Here is a 21797-nt window from a genome sequence, read left to right as displayed (position 1 = left end):
CCAAAGGTCGAGGAACTACTCGCATACTGGAGGAACCATGGCCCACGGGCCAAGGAACATTTTATATCATTGTGAAAATGTGACATCAAAGAACTGCTCATATATACGAGTATGAACCATGGCTCGAGGGCCACAAAGCGATACTTACCAGCAAAGGAACAATATTTCACAATCAAGGAACAGGTTTTCTCCAGCATATTGGCCGGTTGGGCCAAAATCTTGCGGGAAACTCAGCTCAATGCATGATATTATATCCAAGCATATTGGCCCGTTGGGCCAAAAGCTTGCCGGGGGGCAATTGTTTGACCCATAAATTAATTTGTGCCATTAATTTATCATTTAATCAATTAAAAAATTTAATGATAGATCTCGGTGAATTAAAACCCAATAAAGTTATAGGAACTGCAAAGAATTGGTCAACAACTTCCAATACCCACTACTGCACTCGTGGAACCGGATTGACTCTTGAGGAACCAAGCAAAGAAAAAGGAGAAGACCAAGTCAAAACAGTTACAAGTAGTGGGATGGTGAAGTTGGGCACTCGGGGAACCTTCGGCACTCGAGGAACCAAGCTGAGAAAGAGTGAGAGAAAGACCAAGTCAAAATAGTTAAGAGTTAGTGGGGTTGTTAGTGCTGCAAGTAATGGGGCTAGTGGTGGTGAGCAGTTGAGGAACTGACTCGGGAACCAGCATATAAAAGGTGCATTCATGCAAAACACAAGAGAACAACCAACAATCCAACAATTTCAAGCTCCAAAAGCTCGAATTCTTCAGCATATTTCTGCACATTTTCAAAATTTCATTATTGTTCTTGTATTTTTTTTCTAGATTTTCAGTCCATATTTTCGTAGTTCCTCAAGCTTTCCAGCAACATCTTTTATTTTGTTTTATGGCAAACACTTGTCATTTTTAAATTTTTAGTAGTAACGTTGAAGTTTCAATTGCTATTAATGATTTTTCTTCATTATTTCTTATGTTCTTTGGTGTTTAACCGGTGGAATTGAGACCGGCGATGAAACCGGGGCTCACATTCGCTTGATTTTAGAAGTTAGATTTTATTTTTTATTTTTATTTCATTTCGGCACTCACGTGCCTGGCACGCCTGCGCAACACACAAAATTCGCCAATTTTTATGTGCAAACAATCGGCAAATCAATTATTCTTTGTTATAGCTTTTGGAAGAAGGTCAGATGTTCAACCCTACATTAATATTCGGAAGCGAACACTAAATCCTTGCCGTTGATCTCACAGGATCATTCTCACGGTCTGCTGTAAATTACATGGCTGGATGCCAAACAGCTGTATCAAATATTGTCATGTCGTGTGTGTTGTGTGCCTGACTCTAGTCGTGATCACTCCCCTATTCAAGTACACCCCTTCTGAGTTTATCCACCATTCAATCAGAAAAACCACTTGTCATGATTTATTTTGCAGGATATTGCGATCGCTCACGGATGTAGAGGAACAGCTCAAAGAAAAGAACCAACAGAGAATTCAATATCAATTTGATAGTTGAAATGTCACGTAATAAACAACCTTTCTAGTGGTCTTGAAAATTTTTCCATTTACTAAATCCAAATATCGTGCAAATTAACCAAAGGCAAACATTTCTTCCTTCTAAACTTTCAGCTGTAACTGATATAGATATACCAGTGGCATTCATGCCATGGAAGAGCTGTACAAAAGTCTACAAAAGAGACATACAACTAAGTTGATGATAATATCAAGGCGTCAGGGTCATTTAAAATGTAACATCTAATTCATTTGTTCTTATTTGTTTATGTTTGCCAGCTTGTTCTAGAAAATCCCGGACGGTCTGTTCTTGACAAACTTCATGCATCAGGATTAGCCAACACAGTTGGAGATGACAACGTTTTTCTCACAGTTGCAGATGCTGTCGTGACTTTGGCTCCTAAGATGGAACCATAGATCAAAATGGAGGGAGAAAGTGAGTGTTATGGGAAGGTCGTCTTTTAGGATAATAAACCATGACTCGGTTCACTTTTGAAATCAATCATTTTGTAATATCTGGGGCCGCATGCCTGTTACTTATCCCAACTTGTCACTTAGCAAACATAATTAAGCGATAGACCACGAGCATTCATTTAACACCAACGTAGAAATTTGAAGTGAAATAATGCCATATAAAATAAACAAACACAAGGTAAAAACACCTTCAAGCCAATAATAAATGTAATATATACACCATACAATTAAGAAGTAGCTCAAGTGAATGGTATTGAGTTTCATGTATCTAAAAAGTTAACCATTTGGAGCAACTAAAGCTGATAAATAACAAGTATAATCAATAACCAAAAAGGTGTCACCACATGCTCAGATTGAAGCAAATAATGCTACAGCAGCAGCTACAGAGGTGGAAAGAACAAACATCCAGACGAAGGCAGAGGCTACAAGCGAAGAAGAACCCGATTTAGGTGCTGGTGGGGATACAACTTCATTAACACCAATGATGGCGGTTGGGCTTGGAGTCTCCAAACCTGAACTAGGAGGTTCTGAGAAAGGAGAAGGAGCTGTTGCAGAACATCGAAATTAGCATAAGCTTCATTATCGGGGGGGTGGGGGGGGTTGGGTGGGGGTGGGGAGAAAGGTAAACAGAAAAAATGTGATGTTTAGACAATATTTCATATGGATATAAACAACCAAATGTATGATAGAGCTGCATCATATAAGTATCAATCTTAGGCTAGTTCTCTAAATCATTTGACGAACTAAACACAGTGTATCAGAGTCTACAGAACTCAAAGTTAAATACTTCAGCTTGCAAATAATAATAATGAATAGAAGTGGAAAATGGTCAATTCCACAGCTCCATAGGACCATAAGGGGAGTTGGAAAATTACTAAACCAGGTTCTACTTCGCACCAGAAGTATGGTCCTCAAGTAAAATGGATTCTCTACATCAAAATGGATTACATTTAAATTAATGAATTAACAAAAAGCAGTACATTGCTAGTTTGCATTGTATTATCATTGTAGAAGCATAGTTGTGTGTTAGAATATCTCCCTAAGGTGGAACATAAGATGGAAGAAAGAAGATTTATCAGCCAAAAGCATGGTGAAGTCACCGAAACGCTGCTTGCAGTTCCTTACAATAAAGGTGAATTTTTCGGCCCGCTAATCACTCACTGGAACAAACAACAATTGGAACATGTAAAATCCAAAATGCACAAATGTAGTAGTCAGCAAGCACCACAATTTCAGTTAATCCAGAATGAACTTCATACAGAACATAAAATCTACGATAAACACAATGTAAAGCTCCTATATTTGCAATAAAATCCAAGATGGCAAAACTGAAACCAAAATTTTCTTTGTGCAATCAATCTGAAAAAAGATCATTTCCAACCAAATCAACCAGGAAAGGAAACAAGAAGGATAAAAATCACTTTCATTTTGAACATAAACGGCAGAATTTCTGAAAAGCAAGCACTGGTGGTACCTGCAGTTAACTGCTTGGATTTTCAATCAAAATAGGAGGATCTGGTGCAAAAAAGTAAAATAAAAAAAAACATGCTGTGATGTGGCACCAAAACAAATGAGAATCTACATAACCACACAAACACAATCCGAGAAATACAAATAATAGAAGCATACAACAGAAACAAAAGGAAAATAAAAACATGTGCAGTCTCATGACATATTTTAAAACAATAAGTAAAATCCAGCCACTAAAGGTAGCATATAGAAGTGAAGGCCACAAACAGAATAGGAGAAGAATCTCTAAGATCTGGTGACTAATATTTTAATGAAATTTGATCAAAAGTACAGTACAGAGCGACCCCACATTATTGTTAACAAATTTATCGTACTGTAATTGCGGAGGAAAAAACACAATTTTTAAATGGGATGAATGAAGCGCAAGGATGCAATTGTTGAAAAAGATGGGATCTTTCAGTACCTGGAGCTTCACCAGAGCCACCACTCGCTGTTGAAAGGGCAGAAAACAAATGAAAAATGTGAAGATCGCATCAAACAGAAAATAAGCAACAATTAAAAACATAAAATTTACACGAAATCGCAACATGGGTCTGCCTAAAATCAAATTATATACTCGATAAAAAAAAATGATGATGAAACTTACAGCTGCAGTTAGCAACGGAAGAAGAAGAAAGGCGGCAGACAGCGGGCAGAGTCATGGCCTTAGTGACGTTCAGCTTCGCCCCAAACTGCGCACTATTCTCAAACGCCTCGCAAAGGCATTCGGCGTTAGTATTGACCACAATTTTAAGCCCAGAACAACAATCACCCTTGGGATATGTGGCCGTGCTCCCCTCCACCACGAAGGATAGGCAGTCCGCGAGGTTTAGCACCAGATTCGTGCAATCCTCCTCCGAATGCACGGTGGTGCTGACGGAGGCGAGGAATGCCGCAAAGATGCACAGTCCCCATAGTCTCCAACTCACCGCCATTGGGTTTTTAGACTAATGAATTATGTATGCGCGCGTGATTGGAAATTTATATGGATTTTTGGTAAACAAAAAGTATATTTCGATGCGCACATCATAATTTCGAATGAAGTCTATGAGTCATGCTTGATACCTAAATCACATTAGGTAAGTACAGTTTGCGACATAATAGTCTAATAAAGTGTGGTAGAGGAAATCGAATATGTGACCACTTGTACTATATTGCCAAAAAAGTATGAACGATTGAATGAAAATTGGGTGAAAAAATCTATTTCTATTATAAAAATATGAATGTCTATTTTCTATTATAAAAGTAAGAATGGTTAATTGCATATTCATTATGTGGAAATAAAGCATGAATGTCTATTTTCTATTATAAAAGTAAGAATGCAAACACTTGTATGCAACCGTTGCACGGGTCATATTCGTGTGACGGATCCTAATTTGGGTCGGAACTAACCCGCTACGCCTACCCTAATTTTGATTTTTTTTCCCCATTGTACACCAGATTTTTTTTCCAATTCAACCGTGGGCGTTTGCCGGCTCTCACACACACAAAATCTCGCGACCTTGCTCTGTTCCTCCATGTAAAATCCTTCGGCTTCATCTTAAGCTTATGCCGCCTGATTTTTTCTTTCTTTCCCTCCTCTCCGGCGAGACATCGGATAGGCGAGCTAATTTGTTTCTCTCGATTTCTTTGATCGTAGCTGATAGTTGTGTTTTGTTTGCATATTTTGTTGGTATTTTGTTAATAGTTTGCATGCATTTAATTGTGTTTGTTCATGTTTTATCTTAGTTTTGTCTTTTGCATGCATTTATATTCATAACATACTCCCGGGTTTAATGTGTAGGAGATTTCAAGATGAAGAAAGCAAAGGCAGAATTTTGGAGATTTTGGTGCGCTCGATCGCACATACTCAGCAGGATCGAGCGCGGGCCGAGAAGTTTGAAAACAGAGAATTGAATATTTTGATGCGCTCGATCGGATGTACTCAATGCGATCGAGCGCACGGGCCTGTTCGGGAATGATTTTTTTTAATTTTGGAAATTTTGTTATTTTGGACTCTAGGTTTTATTAGACTCTTAATTCCGTTTTTAAGGATTATAATCAGATTGTGGAGACTCTCTCTTGGAGGCTAGGTTTTGTTCTTCAATTTTTTCTCTAGTTTTCTTCTTTTCTTTGAATTTTTATTGATTTGGCGATGAATCGTTGTAGCTAAACCTTTTAATACTTGGTTGAGGGAGACGAAACCTTGATATATTTTATTCATGAGATTCGATTCGTAGTGTTTAATCTTTATTAAGTATCAATCTTTGATCTATTTGATTTCATGTTTGTATGCGAGATTTTAGGATTGGCCATCTTAGAGTTTTGTATTGCGAACAGCTAAATTAGAATTCAAATCCGTAATTATTTGAACAATCTAATTTGCGAAGCAACTACGTTTGATATTTTCTGCTGTTGAATTTATTAAATCGTAGGATCAATTATTGACTAGGCTAAATACAACCGTTGGTGTTTGTGTTGTCTAGGTTCGTCAGTTTTACTAGTTTGAATGCTATCGTGGATTTAAATCTAGATTGCTGTTATCGGGTTAATTCATTGAGAAGGGTTAATTTAGAATGCTGTTTTCTAATTAACTAAAATTACGGTGAAACAGGAATTTAGTTTTCAGTGACGAATATTTAATAAGATTAATTATTTTTAGGGAATCGATGATTGAATGAATGAATATCAAGGGTGTAGTCGACCGATACCAAGTCTCGTCTCTTATTGATTTCTCCAAGTTTATTATTCAATCTTGCATGTTAGTGAATTTTAATTGTTTAAAATTTTCAGTAGTTAATATCAAACTTCAAAACCCCCTTTTATTTATTTAGAACGCATTAAATTTACCTTTCTTCGTGGGAACGATCCCTACTCACACTACTGCATTATTGTTTATCTGATTGAGTCGGATAATTTGGGCGTGATACGATTAAGCGCTAACAGTAGCCTAGGCAAGAATATGGATTCGTTTTCTGCACCTTATAGACTATTTTGTTGTGTGTATGATTGTGTATTGCATTTCATGTTTAATGTTTGAATCGTTAGTGCCCTGTTCGGTTTCTGTCAAAATGGTTCTCTTTTTTTTATGCTTGAGGAACGTATGTTATGGTTATGGTTGGAGTTTGAAAAGGATTCAAATTCTAGAATGGTGATGGTATTGATGCTGTTGGTTTCGAAAATTCTAGGTTTCTGCCTAGCATGTGAATTCGAAAATTTCAGTACTAATATTGGCTATGCTTATCTATATATTGATCAAATGTGATTTTGTAATGGTGAAAATGATTTGAGTTGGGAATTTGTTTATGCCTCCATTTATGCCCTTGACTTCGAATGTTTCAGAACTTATTTTGAGCATCTCTTGGTTCGGGATCAGTAAATTGGAGGCGACAATTTTGTTGAATTTTTTCTTTTTTCTTGAAAAATCTGTCCTTTTTTACTTTTTTGCTTGTAATTGTGATGTGAGTTTTATTTTCCTTGGGAAAAATTGTAGCTTGTTGTATAGGAGTAAGCAAAGGGGGATTCTGGAGCTTGATCTGGTTTTGGAAGAACGGGTGGAGGATCACATCTACTCCATGGATGAGAGTGAATAAAGCACCTTGTTCATGTCCTTGACCTGGTAAATTTGATTTTTGCAGGACTATTGAATATGTTTGCACGGTAAATTCTTACTAGCGGAATTAAAAGAACAATTATAATCATGTTACAATTATATAAGGTTGAATGAGCTGTCTTATCTTCTTGTTTCGATGCGATTTTTTGGTCATAGAACTGTGCCAGTAAAGTATGAGCTTTGATTGAAGTTTGATATGCCCACTGCAAAAAATTAGCTTCCAAGGATTGATGAATCCAGTGGTAATGGAAGGCGAAAGAGTTTTGAGTGTGAGTTTGTGCATGTTCTAACAATATTTGAATTTTTTCTTGGGTTCTTGTTCTCTGAATCCATGCTTCGTGTCTCTTATCATTACAGACTTCTTTATCATTATGACGGATTCATGCTCTTAATCTTAAACTTTGAATATACACCCCATGTTGCTGAGTAAGTAGGAATTGTAATGCGTCATGACCTTAAATTGTCTTAAAGTACTAATGTGTTACTCACAGTAAATATTCATATCAGTTACACAATATGTACACACATTTTCTTGAATCATAAGTGTACATACATCTCAAGGGTTGTTGAAACATAGTGAGCACTTGGTTCTTTATTCTATTATGTTCTTGCTTAATTCTGTCACTTATGGTGAATTAATGTTATGCAGTGGCTACATGGCCCCAGAATATGCAGTACATGGAAGATTCTCAGAAAATCCGATGTCTTTAGCTTCGAACTTCTCAAATATTATATGTTGTAAAGTTTTATGAGTCATTGTTACTTATTACTTCAATCTTCGTGTTTACATGTTAGTAACAATATTCACCTTTCCATTATTCCTATATTTTGAAGAGCATACTTCTTTACGTTAGATCATCTATGCTGATTTGTATTATTTAAATTTCTATAATATTATGTTATGTCCTATGTTAACAAAAAGTCATTGAAGCGGTAATAGTAACAAAATGAGAGTTGTATGATTCAAAAGATTTAATACTTTTGTCAAATTAGCATACGTTAGATGGAATAATTTTGACATACCAAGTAATACTTTTAGCATACAAACTATTACTTTTGACCCAAAAAATAATATTTTTAACAAAAAAAAAAATTATGTCAAATTAACAAACATTATAAAGTAATATTGTTTTACAGAAAAATAATACTTTCAACAGAAAAATTAATACCTTTGATATAAGAAATAATATTTTTTATGTCAAATTAGCATATGTTAGATGTAATACTTTTGACAAAAACACTAATATCTGTAACATAAAAACTAATACTTTTTAAAACAAATATTTTTAACAAAAGAAATAGTTTTACTGATATATATAACTTTTGAGATTCTTCAGATTTGGTTATGAAAATTTAAGTATTTAACTTTTCAATGATAAAATAATTTTTAAAAAGCATACAAATTGAAACAAATAGCTTTGCTCAAATATAAATTTAAAAAAAAAACATGTTCAATTACAATCTCCTCCCTCAGCTAAAAAAAACTTTATATTAAATCGATCTCGGTAAAAAATTATCAATGTGTGTGTAAATAAATAAATAAATATATAAATATATATATATATATATATATATATATATATGTCATGTTTTGAATATATCTGTATAAGTATAGATTAATCAAGTCTTATATGATTCATGACGTCCTATATGTGTGATAATTTAACATAAACAATATTACTTTTTCTGTAAAACGTATTATTTTTTGTCAAAAAGTATTAATTTTATGTGAAAAATATTACTTTCTAACGCGTGCTAATTTGACACATAAAATATTACTTTTGCTGTGAAAAGTATTAGTTTGTATAATAAAAGTATTAGTTTTTATTTAAAAAATATTATTTCAAAAATTTGACATAAAAAGTATTAATTTTTCTGTTAAAATTATTACTTCTTTGGTCAAAATTATTAAATTTATTTTAAAAATATTACTTCTAACGTGTGTAATTTTTATTCAAATAATCTTAAAGTTAATACTTCAAACTGAAAAACTAATACTTTTAACATAAAAACTAATATGTTTTAGCAAAAAAATAATATCTTTTTATATCAAATAAACATACGTTAGAAATAATACTTTTGACATAGACACTAATACGTTTAAAATAAAAACTAATACTTTTTACTAAATAATAATATTTTATACTGTTTATAAAAAACGTAAATGTCAAATGAGCATATATTACAAATTAATACATTATACATAAACACTAATACTTTTAACATAAAAAATAATACTTTTTACATAAAAATTACTATGTAATATTGTTTACTAAAAATAATATTTTTTATTTCAAATAAGCATATATTACAAAGTAATACTTTTGATATAAAAATTAATACCTTTAACATAAATATTAATACTTTTGACAAAAAATTGATATTATTTATTTCAAATTAAGATACGTTAAAAATAATATTTTGATATAAAAACTAATACTTTTAAAATAAAAACTATTACTTTTGCTAAAAATAATATTTCTCATATTAGTTGCTCACGAGTATTGCTCGGCATACCAAGAGGGAGCAAGTGATTTTGCTCGATCAGACCCTTGAGCTTTTAAAAGAAACAATGTGCTAGTAATGGCAGAAAAGTGCATCCAAACCCAGGACCACTCAAACCAAAATGTATCACTGAACCAACGACAATTCTTTTTAAAGCAAAATCTACCAGGAATAACAAATTGACATCATTACCAACGAAATAAAATGCATCAGCTAACTGTTAATACTTCTGACATTAAGAAATTATTGACATTGAAATTGCAAATACTTCAAGAACACAAGAACCAGCCTTGCACTCGATTGTCCATGAACAGAAGACATTATCTCCTCGTCTCACTTGCAAAAGCAGACGTGTAGTGTGCGTCCGGGAGACATCTCGGCTCCCCTACCAAATAGAGGGGCATTGTGGGGCCAGGAGAAATCTCGGTGTCATGCCAAGAGGGGCAATGTGGGGTCGGAAGAAATCTCGGTGTCCTTGCCATAGAGGGGCAATGTGGTGTTGGGAGAAATCTCGGCGTCCTTGCCGGCATAGTACTGTAGCCATTGATCGATCAAAACAAAGAGGGTCATAATCGAGGATCTAAATTCACAGAGAAAAGTTTAAAGTTAAAGTTTATGAACGTTCATGTTTAAAGACACGAGGAAACTTAAAGTTCAAGTGTGAGTAAAGTTAAAGTTTCAAGCGTGAGTTTGAGTTAAAGTTAAATGAGTTAATTGCATACGATTTCATTAAAAGTTCTAAGTCTCATCTACATTTAATTTCAAGCATTTTTTTAGAGGAAAGTTTCAAAGTATTTTGAATACAAATATTTTAAAGTATGGTGTATGTATTATGTATCCTTCGTTACTCCATGCTTCAGATTAGACTTTCGTTGAGATCGAGAGACATGACTCTTGAGTGGAATGCGATGCGAGCTTGACACATCCCTTCGACCTATGCTAGTCTTCCGAAGATGTTATTTAAACGTAAATGTTTTTATGTATTTTATTTTTTATATTTATTGGATGTAAATCTAAGAACTTCTAGATCAGTTTTATTGGCATGTTAAACATTTGTTTGTTAAAGACAGGTGGTTTGTAAATGTTTTAAAAAGGTCATGCCGAATTTTTTTTTTGAAAATTCCGCATTATTTTAATATATATTAAATTATAGAGGTTAAGTGAGGGTCGTCTCATAGGGTATTGGAAATTCGATCTAGTATTAGAGCCAAGATCTGCCTAAGAATCAAGCAAGGAAGTGTTGCCCGATTTTCAAACAAGGTTTCGACCAAAGAACAACCAATTGAATCCCCTTATTTTCGTGTGAATCAAAGTAAGTGGGCTTATGTATACATTTTAAAAACTTATGTATTTTTTTTAAAATCCGTTGTACACCATCTCGTTCATGTCTTGATATGTATAAATTCGTTTTGTTCTTTATGGCACTTTCATATGTTTTTGATTTCGTATATCGAATTGTCTACACTTTGAACAATGATCTTTCGATTTTGAAATCCATTGTACATCACGTATTTCGAGTCCTCTGATTTGTTTATGTCCAACAAAGTCTTGTATTCGTTTGTTATGCTTTGAGAGTTTTGGAACGGCACTGTTATGAATTGATTTTGAAGTGGAAAAAATATGATATGTTATGGCCTCGTACGGTGGGTATAAAACCGTACCTATGACCCCGTATGATGGGTATAAAACCATACATATGGCCCCGTACGATGGGTATAAAACCGTACCTATGGCCCCGTACGGTAGGTATAAAACCATATCTATGGCCCCGTACGGTGGGTATAAAACCGTACCTATAGCCCCCTTCGGTGGGTATAAAATCGAACCCTCGCCCCTTAGAGGAGTAACATATAGGGGACAGATTTATATGACCCTTACACGGTGGGTATAAAACCATTATATTGGCCCCTACACGGTGAGTATAAAACTGTTATATTGGTCTCGCCCCTTAGAGGAGTAACATATAGGGGATAGAAAACAAACCATGAATAATAAAATGAAGTTTTAGTATCATCTATATGTTTTTGTTCTGTTTCTGATGCGATTTAATGCTTCGTTTTGAATTATGTTGCTATCATGTTTTGACTCATGTCGTGACACGTCTTGTGACATGTCATATCCAAAATCGTATTTATATGTTATGACTGTTATAAACAGTGAGATATCTTCCAGAATCATGTCTATACGTTCATGTTCCATCTCTGGTACGTTTTAATATTTTGTTTGAGTATTGTACTTATCCTGTCTTAACTTGTGTTGTGACATGTTTTGAAACATGTTACGTCCAGAATTATTTCGTACATATATATATTATTTATTTGGGTGTACAAACATCCCCAACTTGCTGAGTGTTTCCAAAACACTCACCCCTTACTTTTCTCCCCAGATAGGAATGAATAATAAGTCGAAGAGATCGAACAAGCATGTTTTGGGGTTGGTGACCAAGTTTAAAGACAAGAAGATTCTGGATTTTTCTTGAGTTGGTTTTCCTTTATGTTATCGCTTCCGCATTCTTATTTTGAGTTGTAAAAGATAATTCCATTTTATGAAATAGACTGGTTTTGGCAAGAATTGTACTACAAGACTTGTTGTTTTAATGTTAAATTGTTAAACAACGTCGATGTCAACTAGGCCAAATTTCGAGGTGTGACAATATTGATAATATTTAGGACAAAAAAATATTCTCATAAGTAAAAAATTTATCAAATTGTATTTTTAATTAATAATTATTAACCAAAAAATTTTTAATGATATATTTTCTTACTAAATATATCATAATAAAAAAAATTCATTTTTCAATCCAAAAATATTATAAACTCAAATTATGGATAAAATATTAATTATTTAGTATAAAAAATAATTATATATTATTAATATTACATATATATTTTTTATTTTTTATTTTTAAATATGAATTTTAAATTTATATAAATATATATACTTTGGCGGGGCGGTTTTGGCCATACCTTGGACACGTATCGGACCCGCCTATCCGGGTCTAGACCACACCCATTGTCATCCTTAGTTTTATTGAGAATTAAGTTAGGATATAATCGTAATTTCATCTCAAACTTCATCAATTAACTGAAAGTTAGTTAATTAAAAGATTCTATTATTATAATAATATAGTACTTCCATGGACCCGTTTGTTGACCCACTTAGCCGAGTCTATACCCAACCCATTGTAATCCATATTTTTTTGGGAATTAAATTAGAATATAATCGTAATTTCATTTCGAGAATCACCAATTATTTGAAAGTTAGCTAATTAAAGGATCTCTACTACAATAATATAGTAAGATTCACAATTACTAACAAGTGTGATGGTTAGATGCATGTGTATGCATATACAAGTTCAAATATATATCATATTTCGATTGCACGCTGTAGACAATTAAATTTGTCTAGCTTAAATTTGTGGAAAATACCAAAAGAAGTATATATTAAATATCAATAAAAAAAATAATTGACTATTTATTTATTGGAAATTAAATTCCTACAAAAAAATAAATAGTTAATTAATTTATATTTTAATATATTTTGTGATCAAATCAAGATTTTTAAATCAAGATTGCATCTTACAAAAATGGAATGAAATACTAATATTTTTAGTATTTCAAATCAAATCTTGAATCAAATGGAAGAAAATACTAATATTTTTAGTATTTAAAATCAAATATTGTGATTAATGGAAAATAATCACCAAATGAATCATGAGGAGCCAATCAAATTGCGACACCTCATCAAATGGAAATGGAAACATTCTGCATCCTTCACCTATAAATAGGAGGCAGATGATCAAGAAGAAAAAGACAACACAGAAGACTGAAGAAAAGGAGTAGAAGAATTCAATATTTTTCTCTCAAGTCATCTTCAAGAAGTTCAAGGAAATCAACGAAGATCAAGGCGAAATTCAAGTCATCTTCATCAAATTCATTAAATTCAAGGAGATCAAGGCGTGATTCAAGGAATTAATTGCGTTATTCTTCAAACACATTTAAATTCATTCAAATCCAAGAAGATTTCGTTCTTCACCAAATTCAAGATCAACAAAATTCAAGGCGTGATTCAAGGAGTTCATCGCGTTCTTCCCAAATTTTGAAGGTTAATTCGATAACAAGGTGTGAACCCATCGAATTAACGTTATCAAGATATCAAATCATCTTCCAAGAAGATCAAACACTCAAGAAATTCACATTTCACAAGAAATTGCCATTGAAGAGAAAAATCAAGGGATTATCTAGAGATTGTATTCACTAATCTTTATTTAAATCACTTTGTATCGATTTTCTATTTCTTAATTTTAAGAAATAAAGAATTTGAGTCACAAATTTTGGCACGCCCAGTGGGACCATCTCTACCTTTCATCTTTTCTCTTCGCCAAAAGTTCTAAGTCATCATGTCCACCAATAACAAGATCTCAACTGAAAGTCTTGGGGTCGTCACAAGAAGTATGTCGAAGAAATCTTCTGAGCAAGCTCGTTTCTTAGAAACCCATCAAAACTCGCACATAGCACCAGTAATGGTGACAAATGCCTCAACTTTAGAAGATCAAATAGCAAATCTGACGAAGGCAATTGAGGGACTCTCGAGACATGTTCAAGATCAAGACTCCCAAATCATGAAGTTGATGGAAAAGATAGACCATACTGATGCAAGTCACATGGACAAACAAGGTGAAACTAACGGTGAAACTGAATCATCGTTGAAGAAAAAAGGAAAGGAACATACTAAAGATTTAAGTTTTTCACCTGATGGGTCAGTTCCTGTAGACCAATTAAAAGACTTCATCATGGGTACTATCAAAGAAAAACTTGACGGAAGCTCCAAGTCATCTCTCACATATGCCAAGCCTTACTCACAAAAGATCGATGACTTGAGGATGCCCCCTGGTTACCAGCCTCCAAAGTTTCAACAGTTCGATGGCAAGGGAAATCCAAAACAACACGTGGCTCATTTCATCGAGACATGTAACAATGCTGGAACATACGGAGATTATCTGGTCAAACAATTTGTTCGCTCACTAAAAGGAAATGCGTTTGACTGGTATACTGATCTGGAGCCATGCTCGATTAATAGTTGGAATCAGCTAGAACAAGAATTTCTCAATCGCTTCTATAGTACTCGACGAATAGTTAGCATGATCGAGCTGACAAACTCACGACAGTGGAAAGAAGAGCCTGTCATTGACTATATCAATCGTTGGAGAAATTTGAGTCTTAACTGCAAAGATCGATTGTCGGAATCTTCCGCCATTGAGATGTGCATCCAAGGTATGCATTGGGGGCTTCGATACATCCTTCAAGGAATCCAGCCAAAGACATTCGAGGATCTAGCTACTCGAGCTCATGACATGGAATTAAGTATGGCTGCAAGTGGAGCAGAGGGACCTCCAGCTCATGAATCTCATAAAGCAAAAGAAAAGGAAGTCTTCAAGAAAGGAGGCAAGCCTTTCACAAAGACCCCGACCAAAGAATCGATGACAGTTAATGCCACACCTGTCAAAGTCAAGGGAAATATAAATGATAAAAGCAATGGAAAGAAAGAGATATATCAGGAAAGAGGGCAAAAAAAGTTGAGTTTAAAGGAAATGCAATCAAAACAGTACCCTTTTCTCGACTCTGATGTATCGGGGATATTTGATGATTTGGTCAAAGCAAACTTGATTGAATTACCAGAACTGAAGCGACCTGAGGAAGCTACACGAATGGATGACCCAAAATATTGTAAATATCACCGGTTGATCGGGCATCCTATTCATGATTGCTTCATATTCAAGGATAAAATCATGCAGTTGGCTCGCCAAGGAAAAATATCACTTGAAGAGGATAATGTGAATGTCAATCAAATCGAAATACATAACAATGATGGTGCATCATGCTACGTAACAGGTTTACAAGGAAGTCTCTTCAACCAGATCGATCAGTCCGAAAATAAAAAGATTGTGTAGCGACCTTAGCATTCACTGACGAAGATCTACCATTTGGTTCTGACTTTCACAATCGGCCTTTATTTGTCACGGGATATAGTCGCGAGCAAAAGGTGAATAGGATATTAATTGATGGAGGCTCTGCAGTTAATATTATGCCTTTGCGCACGATGAAGGAGTTGAATATTGCCACAGAAGAACTCGCAAACAGTCGCTTGATGATCCAAGGATTCAATCAAGGAGGACAAAGGGCTCTCGGGGCCATAAGATTAGAACTAATAATGGATGACATGACCTCAAGTGCATTCTTCCATGTCATAGACTCCAGGACATCATACAACATGTTGCTTGGTCGACCATGGCTTCACGAAAATGGGGTAGTTCCTTCTACATGGCATCAATGTTTTAAATACTGTCAAGATGGGGTGGTAAGAAAAGTACTTGGAGATGATAAACCATTTACCGAGGCCGAATCACACTTTGCCGATGCCAAGTACTATTTTGAGAATGAGAAGACATCAAGAATCGAAGAATGTTCACCTCATCGGGAACCCGAAGGACAGGATGATGAAAAAAGTAAGATTAAAGAAGCCTTGGAAGTTCATAAAGACCAATCAAAAGGTAAATTGCCTGTCCAAGAAGAAAATCCTTTGAAAAAGATGGTACTTCCTTTAACAAAACTTGATGAAAAACGACCATCTATCATCGGATTTGTCCGTCCAACTCAAGGGGCCGAGGTAGAACATGGGGAGTACTCAGAACTACAGAATGCGAAGGGCTTTGATCCAAAAGCTTATAAACTACTCGTTAAAGCCGGATACAACCCAAGGGAAAACCTCACCTTGGGTAAACTCCCCTCAGGAGTTTCTAACAAACAAGCGGCTCTTGAAGGAAATGCGCGTACTGTTCAAAAAACTCGACCAGGCCTTGGGTTCATTCCACAAAGTCCCATCCGCATTGCCATCAAAAGAGTCAGCCTCAACTATATTGCTGAAGATGAGTACTCGTCAAACACCGTTGTTGACAAACAAAATAAAAAGGATCAACGAGTGTCTGTATTTGATAGGCTGGGCCAACGTAAAAGGCAAAGGAATCAACAAAAATTGAACTTTTCCAAGCATTTGCGTGAGGCTCATAATCAGCAAACCCCGAAAAGATTGCGAAGTTTGATTCCATCCCGCATGAAGCGATGCACCACATTGATTATATCATGCGATAAGATCCTGAAGGCTAAGATGAAAACAGTGATTTACACTCAAACTCAAAAGGATGAGGATGATACAGAAAGTGTTGCTTCTTGTCACATCACTTCAAATGAAGAAGAAAATCCATTAGAGGAAGATGCTGAAATTGCTCCCCTTGAACTTGAAGAAGGGGTAAAGGCCACTGTTGATAAACTAAAAGAGATTAATCTAGGCGACGATGATAACCCGAGACCAATCTACCTCAGCGCCCTATTGTCCATCAATGAAGAGGAAGCATATATCGAGCTACTGCAAGAGTTTAGAGATATATTTGCATGGTCATACAAAGAAATGCCTGGGCTGGATCCGAAAGTGGTTGTTCATCACTTAGCTGTTAAAAAGGGATCTCGACCTATCAAGCAAGCTCAACGAAGGTTTCGCCCTGAGTTAATCCCTCCAATCGAAACTGAGATTAACAAACTCATTGAGGTTGGATTCATCCGTGAAGTCAAGTATCCTACATGGATATCCAACATAGTTCCTGTAAAGAAAAAGAATGGACAAATTCGGGTTTGTGTTGACTTTCGAGATCTGAATAATGCATGCCCAAAAGATGACTTTCCGTTACCTATCACTGAACTCATGATTGATGCAACTATGGGTCACGAAGCATTGTCTTTCATGGATGGATCTTCTGGATATAATCAAGTTCGCATGGCGCCAGAAGATGAAGAGTTAACTGCATTTCGCACTCCAAAGGGTATATATTGCTACAAAGTAATGCCATTTGGATTAAAGAATGCTGGTGCCACTTATCAAAGGGCAATGCAGAACATTTTTGACGACATGTTACACAAAAATGTCGAATGCTATGTTGATGATGTGGTTGTTAAATCCAAACAGAGAAATAACCACTTGGAAGATTTAAGAAGAATTTTTGAGCGCGTAAGAAAGTACCAACTCAAGATGAATCCTTTGAAATGCGCATTCGGTGTCACATCAGGAAAATTCCTTGGATTTATTGTCCGGCATCGAGGGATTGAAATTGAGCAAGCCAAAATTGATGCAATCTTAAAAATTCCCGGACCTCGAAATATCCACGAGCTGAAAAGTTTGCAAGGAAAATTGGCATATATCAGGAGGTTCATCTCAAATTTGGCTGGGCGTTGTCAACCATTTAGCCGCCTCATGAAAAAAGGAGTTCCATTTAAGTGGGACGAATCTTGCGAGAATGCTTTCAAGAGCATTAAGGATTATTTGATGAAGCCTCCCGTGTTGGCAGCCCCGGTGCCTGAACGCCCATTAACCCTCTATATCACTGCTCAAGAGCGTTCCGTCGGAGCTTTATTAGCTCAAGATAATGATGATGGGAAGGAAGCTGCACTATACTATTTGAGTAGAATGATGACGCCAAATGAATTGAACTACTCACCAATAGAGAAGTTATGCCTAGCCCTCATATTTGTCATTCAAAAGCTAAAGCACTACTTTCAAGCCCACACTGTCCGGCTTGTCTCAAAGGCAAACCCGCTAAAATATGTGATGTCAAGACCGGTTCTTTCTGATAGACTTGCAAGATGGTATCTCCAATTGCAGCAATTTGAAATTATATATGTTCCTCAGAAGGCTGTCAAAGGGCAAGCATTAGCTGACTTTTTAGCTGACCACCCAATCCCTGCCGATTGGGAGCTATCTAATGAATTTCCGGATGAAGATGTTCTTGTAATTGAAGTTAAACCCCCATGGAAAATGTATTTTGATGGAGCTTCGAATAAGGAAGGAGCCGGTGCTGGAGTTATATTTGTGACATCTGACGGGGAAGCGTTGCCATACTCATTCACATTGACTCAAAATTGCTCCAATAATGTTGCTGAATATCAAGCTCTAATCCTTGGACTAGAAATGGCGGTCGATATAAAGCAATTGCATCTTCAAGTATATGGGGATTCGGCTCTGGTGATTAATCAGTTACTCGGATCATATGAAGTCAGAAAGCCTGAATTACTCCCATATCATAATTATGCTAGGAAGCTTATGGGGTGGCTCGGTGATGTGGAGATTGAGCATGTGCCGAGAAAAGACAATAAACAAGCTGATGCACTGGCCAAGCTTGCTTCTACAATTTCCATGCCAAACAATGAAGCTCGTGTGCCAATATGTAAAAATTGGGTAGTACCGCCACTTTTTGAGGATGAGAGTGATGAAGAAAAAGAAGATGATAACTACACTGTCGAAGTATTCGAAATTGAGAAAGAAGATTGGCGTCAAGCATTTGTCGATTACTTGAAGTATGAAAAGTTGCCAAATGATCCGCGTCAAAGGGTAGACATTAGAAGACGCGCAGCGCGCTTCATCTACTACAAGGATACCTTATATAGGCGCTCATTTGATGGAGTCTTCTTACGGTGTTTAGGAGATGAAGAAACCACCCGAGCAATGGAAGAAGCTCATTCTGGAATTTGCGGAGCCCATCAATCAGGTCCAAAGCTACATTTTCGAATAAAAAGAATGGGTTATTACTGGCCAACAATGGTGAAAGATTGCATGGATTATGCACAAAGGTGTCAAGCTTGCCAGTACCATTCAAATTTCATTCACCAACCGCCTGAAGTGTTGCACCCTACAGTAGCCTCTTGGCCATTTGACGCATGGGGTTTAGACGTAGTTGGACCGCTGACTAAATCTTCAAGTGGGCATTTGTATATCTTGGCTGCAACAGACTATTTTTCTAAATGGGCTGAAGCAGTGCCTCTCAAAGAAGTGAAGAAGAAAAATGTTGCTGATTTTATTCGCACCCACATTATATACCGGTATGGAATTCCTCGGTACATGATCACAGATAATGGGAAACCTTTTTGCAACACTTTGATTGATAAGCTCTGCGAAAAGTTCGGTTTCAAGCAAAGGAAGTCTTCTATGTACTATGCTGCTGCTAATGGTTTGGCCGAAGCTTTCAACAAAACCTTGTGTAATCTCTTGAAAAAAATAATTGCAAAATCAAAGAAAGACTGGCATGAAAGGATTGGAGAGGCTCTATGGGCATATAGAACAACTTACAGAACGCCTACTCAAGCAACTCCTTATGCATTGGTGTATGGTGTGGAAGCCGTAGTGCCACTCGAGCAACAAATTCCATCACTAAGGATAGCCATACAAGAAGGCTTGACAGAAGAAGAAAATGCACGTTTGCGCCTCGAGGAGTTAGAAGCTCTCGATGAGAAAAGACTGGAAGCGCAACAAAGACTTGAGTGTTACCAAGCTCGTCTCTCTAGAGCTTTCAACAAAAAAGTGCGGTCACGCTCATTTGAAGTCGGTGATTTAGTACTCGCAGTGAGAAGGCCCATCATCACAACTCATCGAACCGGAAACAAGTTCACATCAAAATGGGATGGCCCATATGTTGTCAAAGAGGTTTATACTAATGGCGCATACAAACTGGTGGCCGAAGATGGCTTAAGGATTGGTCCCATAAACGGGAAATTCTTGAAGCGTTACTATGCATAAAAAAAAAAAAAAAAAAAAGAACTCCTAACCCACACGAGTATAAACTGTGAACGGTGCCCACCAAAGGTATTATATGTGGTTAAACTGTTATGTCCCCACCAATAGTGAATTCATGTGGTTAAACTGTATTTCTCCCACTTATGGTATTTTATGTGGTTAAAATATTAAATCCCCACCTAGTCTAGGGTGGTTAAGAAATAGATACTCCTGGCCCACATGAGTATAAACTGTGCACGGCACCCCCCAAACAATCAAATTTTGAACTACGTTATGACTTGATCCCTATATTGGGTACGTAGGAAACTTAGATATTTTCTAAGTACAGTCATGAACTTGCTGTTTTCGTTTCCCATGAAATTATAATTCATTTTATATTTCAAGTGGAGTGTAAGCAAATATATATATATATATATATATATATATATATATATATATGAATCAAAGAAGCACATCTATAAACCTCTCAAAGTGATGTTCATTACAAAATATAAAAGGAAATGAAAGTCATAAACAAATTCTAAACAAAGGGACTAAATTTCTTCAAGTCTTCTTTGGCAACTTCAAGATGGATCGTCGACATCTTCAAATTCTCGACGGTCCCATCAACAAAAGGGGAAACATCTCCGATGGCAGTGACTTCTTCCTCAATCTTATGAACCTCCGCTTGAGCACTGGATAACAATCGTTGTTGTCTCTTTAAGGAAGTAGATAAACTCTTCTTTCTCTTCTTCAAATCATCAAGTTCCTTAGTAAGGCGCTCCAACTCCTCATGAGAAGATTGAACTTGACTTGCCTCTTTGCTCTCCCTAGTCTTAGCAGCATCAAGACGATCTTTTGATTCACTCAGTTGTTGTGCAAGAATCTCCTGGGCAGCCTGTTCGGAAGATTTTGACCGAGCTTCATCAAATGCAGCAGCTTTGTCAAACAATGATCCCAATAACTTTTCCAAACCAGAGAAATCAAAATCATGGAAAGTATTCATGGTATCAAGCACCAAGAACACGTCGCCTTTGAGATAAGAGATACAATCAATTGAAATATTCATTATCTTTTCACGAAGGTCGACCCACAGTCTTTGAAGAAATTCTTTCTGGTGATCAAATAAAAATTTCCCTCCATCAAATGCAAGAAGGGCAGCAGGCTTGGGAGTTGCATTAGGAATTGCCAGAATAGAACCTTCTTTTGGTATAGGTTCACCGGCTGAAAGAATTGCAAGTGATGTGTTCGGTCCCATGATCGATTTTTGGCTGCCTTGTGAACCATGAGTATCATCAACATTCAATAACTCTTTCTCCACCTAAAAAAAAAGGGGGGAATGACAAAAGGGTTTGATGAAAAATACAAAAAATAAAAAAAAATAAGAGAAAGGAAGTTTCTTAAAATAAAAAAAAAAAATAAAAAAAAATTACCTCTCCCACAAAGCTTCCCACAAGTCTCGGGTCTCTGATTACACTATCAATGTCAATAACTCTTGGCTCGGAAGGATTAGAGGTCTTTTTGGCCCTTTTCCAATGATGGTCTGCAGTACTACTCTCACTATCTTGAAAGTCTTTTCTCTTGTTTATCTCTAAAATTTCGATTGCACGAGC

At 35.9% G+C, this 21797-nt stretch overlaps 1 protein-coding gene across 1 annotated transcript; it reads right to left on the bottom strand.

Annotated features, from left to right (window-relative positions):
* Positions 1–2172: 2172 nt before the first annotated feature.
* LOC140866938 (non-specific lipid transfer protein GPI-anchored 11-like) lies at positions 2173–4518 on the bottom strand. Its single transcript, XM_073271999.1, has 3 exons — positions 4102–4518; positions 3919–3945; positions 2173–2530 (listed from the first exon to the last, which is right to left on the bottom strand). The coding sequence occupies exons 1-3, from the start codon at positions 4427–4429 to the stop codon at positions 2334–2336; spliced, it is 552 nt and encodes a 183-aa protein (XP_073128100.1). The 5' UTR covers positions 4430–4518; the 3' UTR covers positions 2173–2333.
* Positions 4519–21797: the final 17279 nt, after the last annotated feature.

The sequence above is a fragment of the Henckelia pumila genome, chromosome 4, assembly GCF_033568475.1.
Source record: "Henckelia pumila isolate YLH828 chromosome 4, ASM3356847v2, whole genome shotgun sequence".
Lineage (NCBI taxonomy): Eukaryota > Viridiplantae > Streptophyta > Magnoliopsida > Lamiales > Gesneriaceae > Henckelia > Henckelia pumila.
The sequence above is the reverse complement of the archived record's forward strand: the minus strand, read 5'-3'. Positions and strand labels throughout refer to the sequence as shown.

Excerpts from the sequence above, each read along its gene's own strand:
- LOC140866938 (XM_073271999.1), bottom strand. The coding sequence starts at position 4,429 with ATGGCGGTGAGTTGGAGACTATGGGGACTGTGCATCTTTGCGGCATTC. Across the intron at positions 3,946-4,101 it reads TTCCGTTGCTAACTGCAGCT|CGAGTGGTGGCTCTGGTGAA; the intron begins GTAAGTTTCATC and ends CCCTTTCAACAG. Across the intron at positions 2,531-3,918 it reads TGGCTCTGGTGAAGCTCCAG|CTCCTTCTCCTTTCTCAGAA; the intron begins GTACTGAAAGAT and ends GTTCTGCAACAG.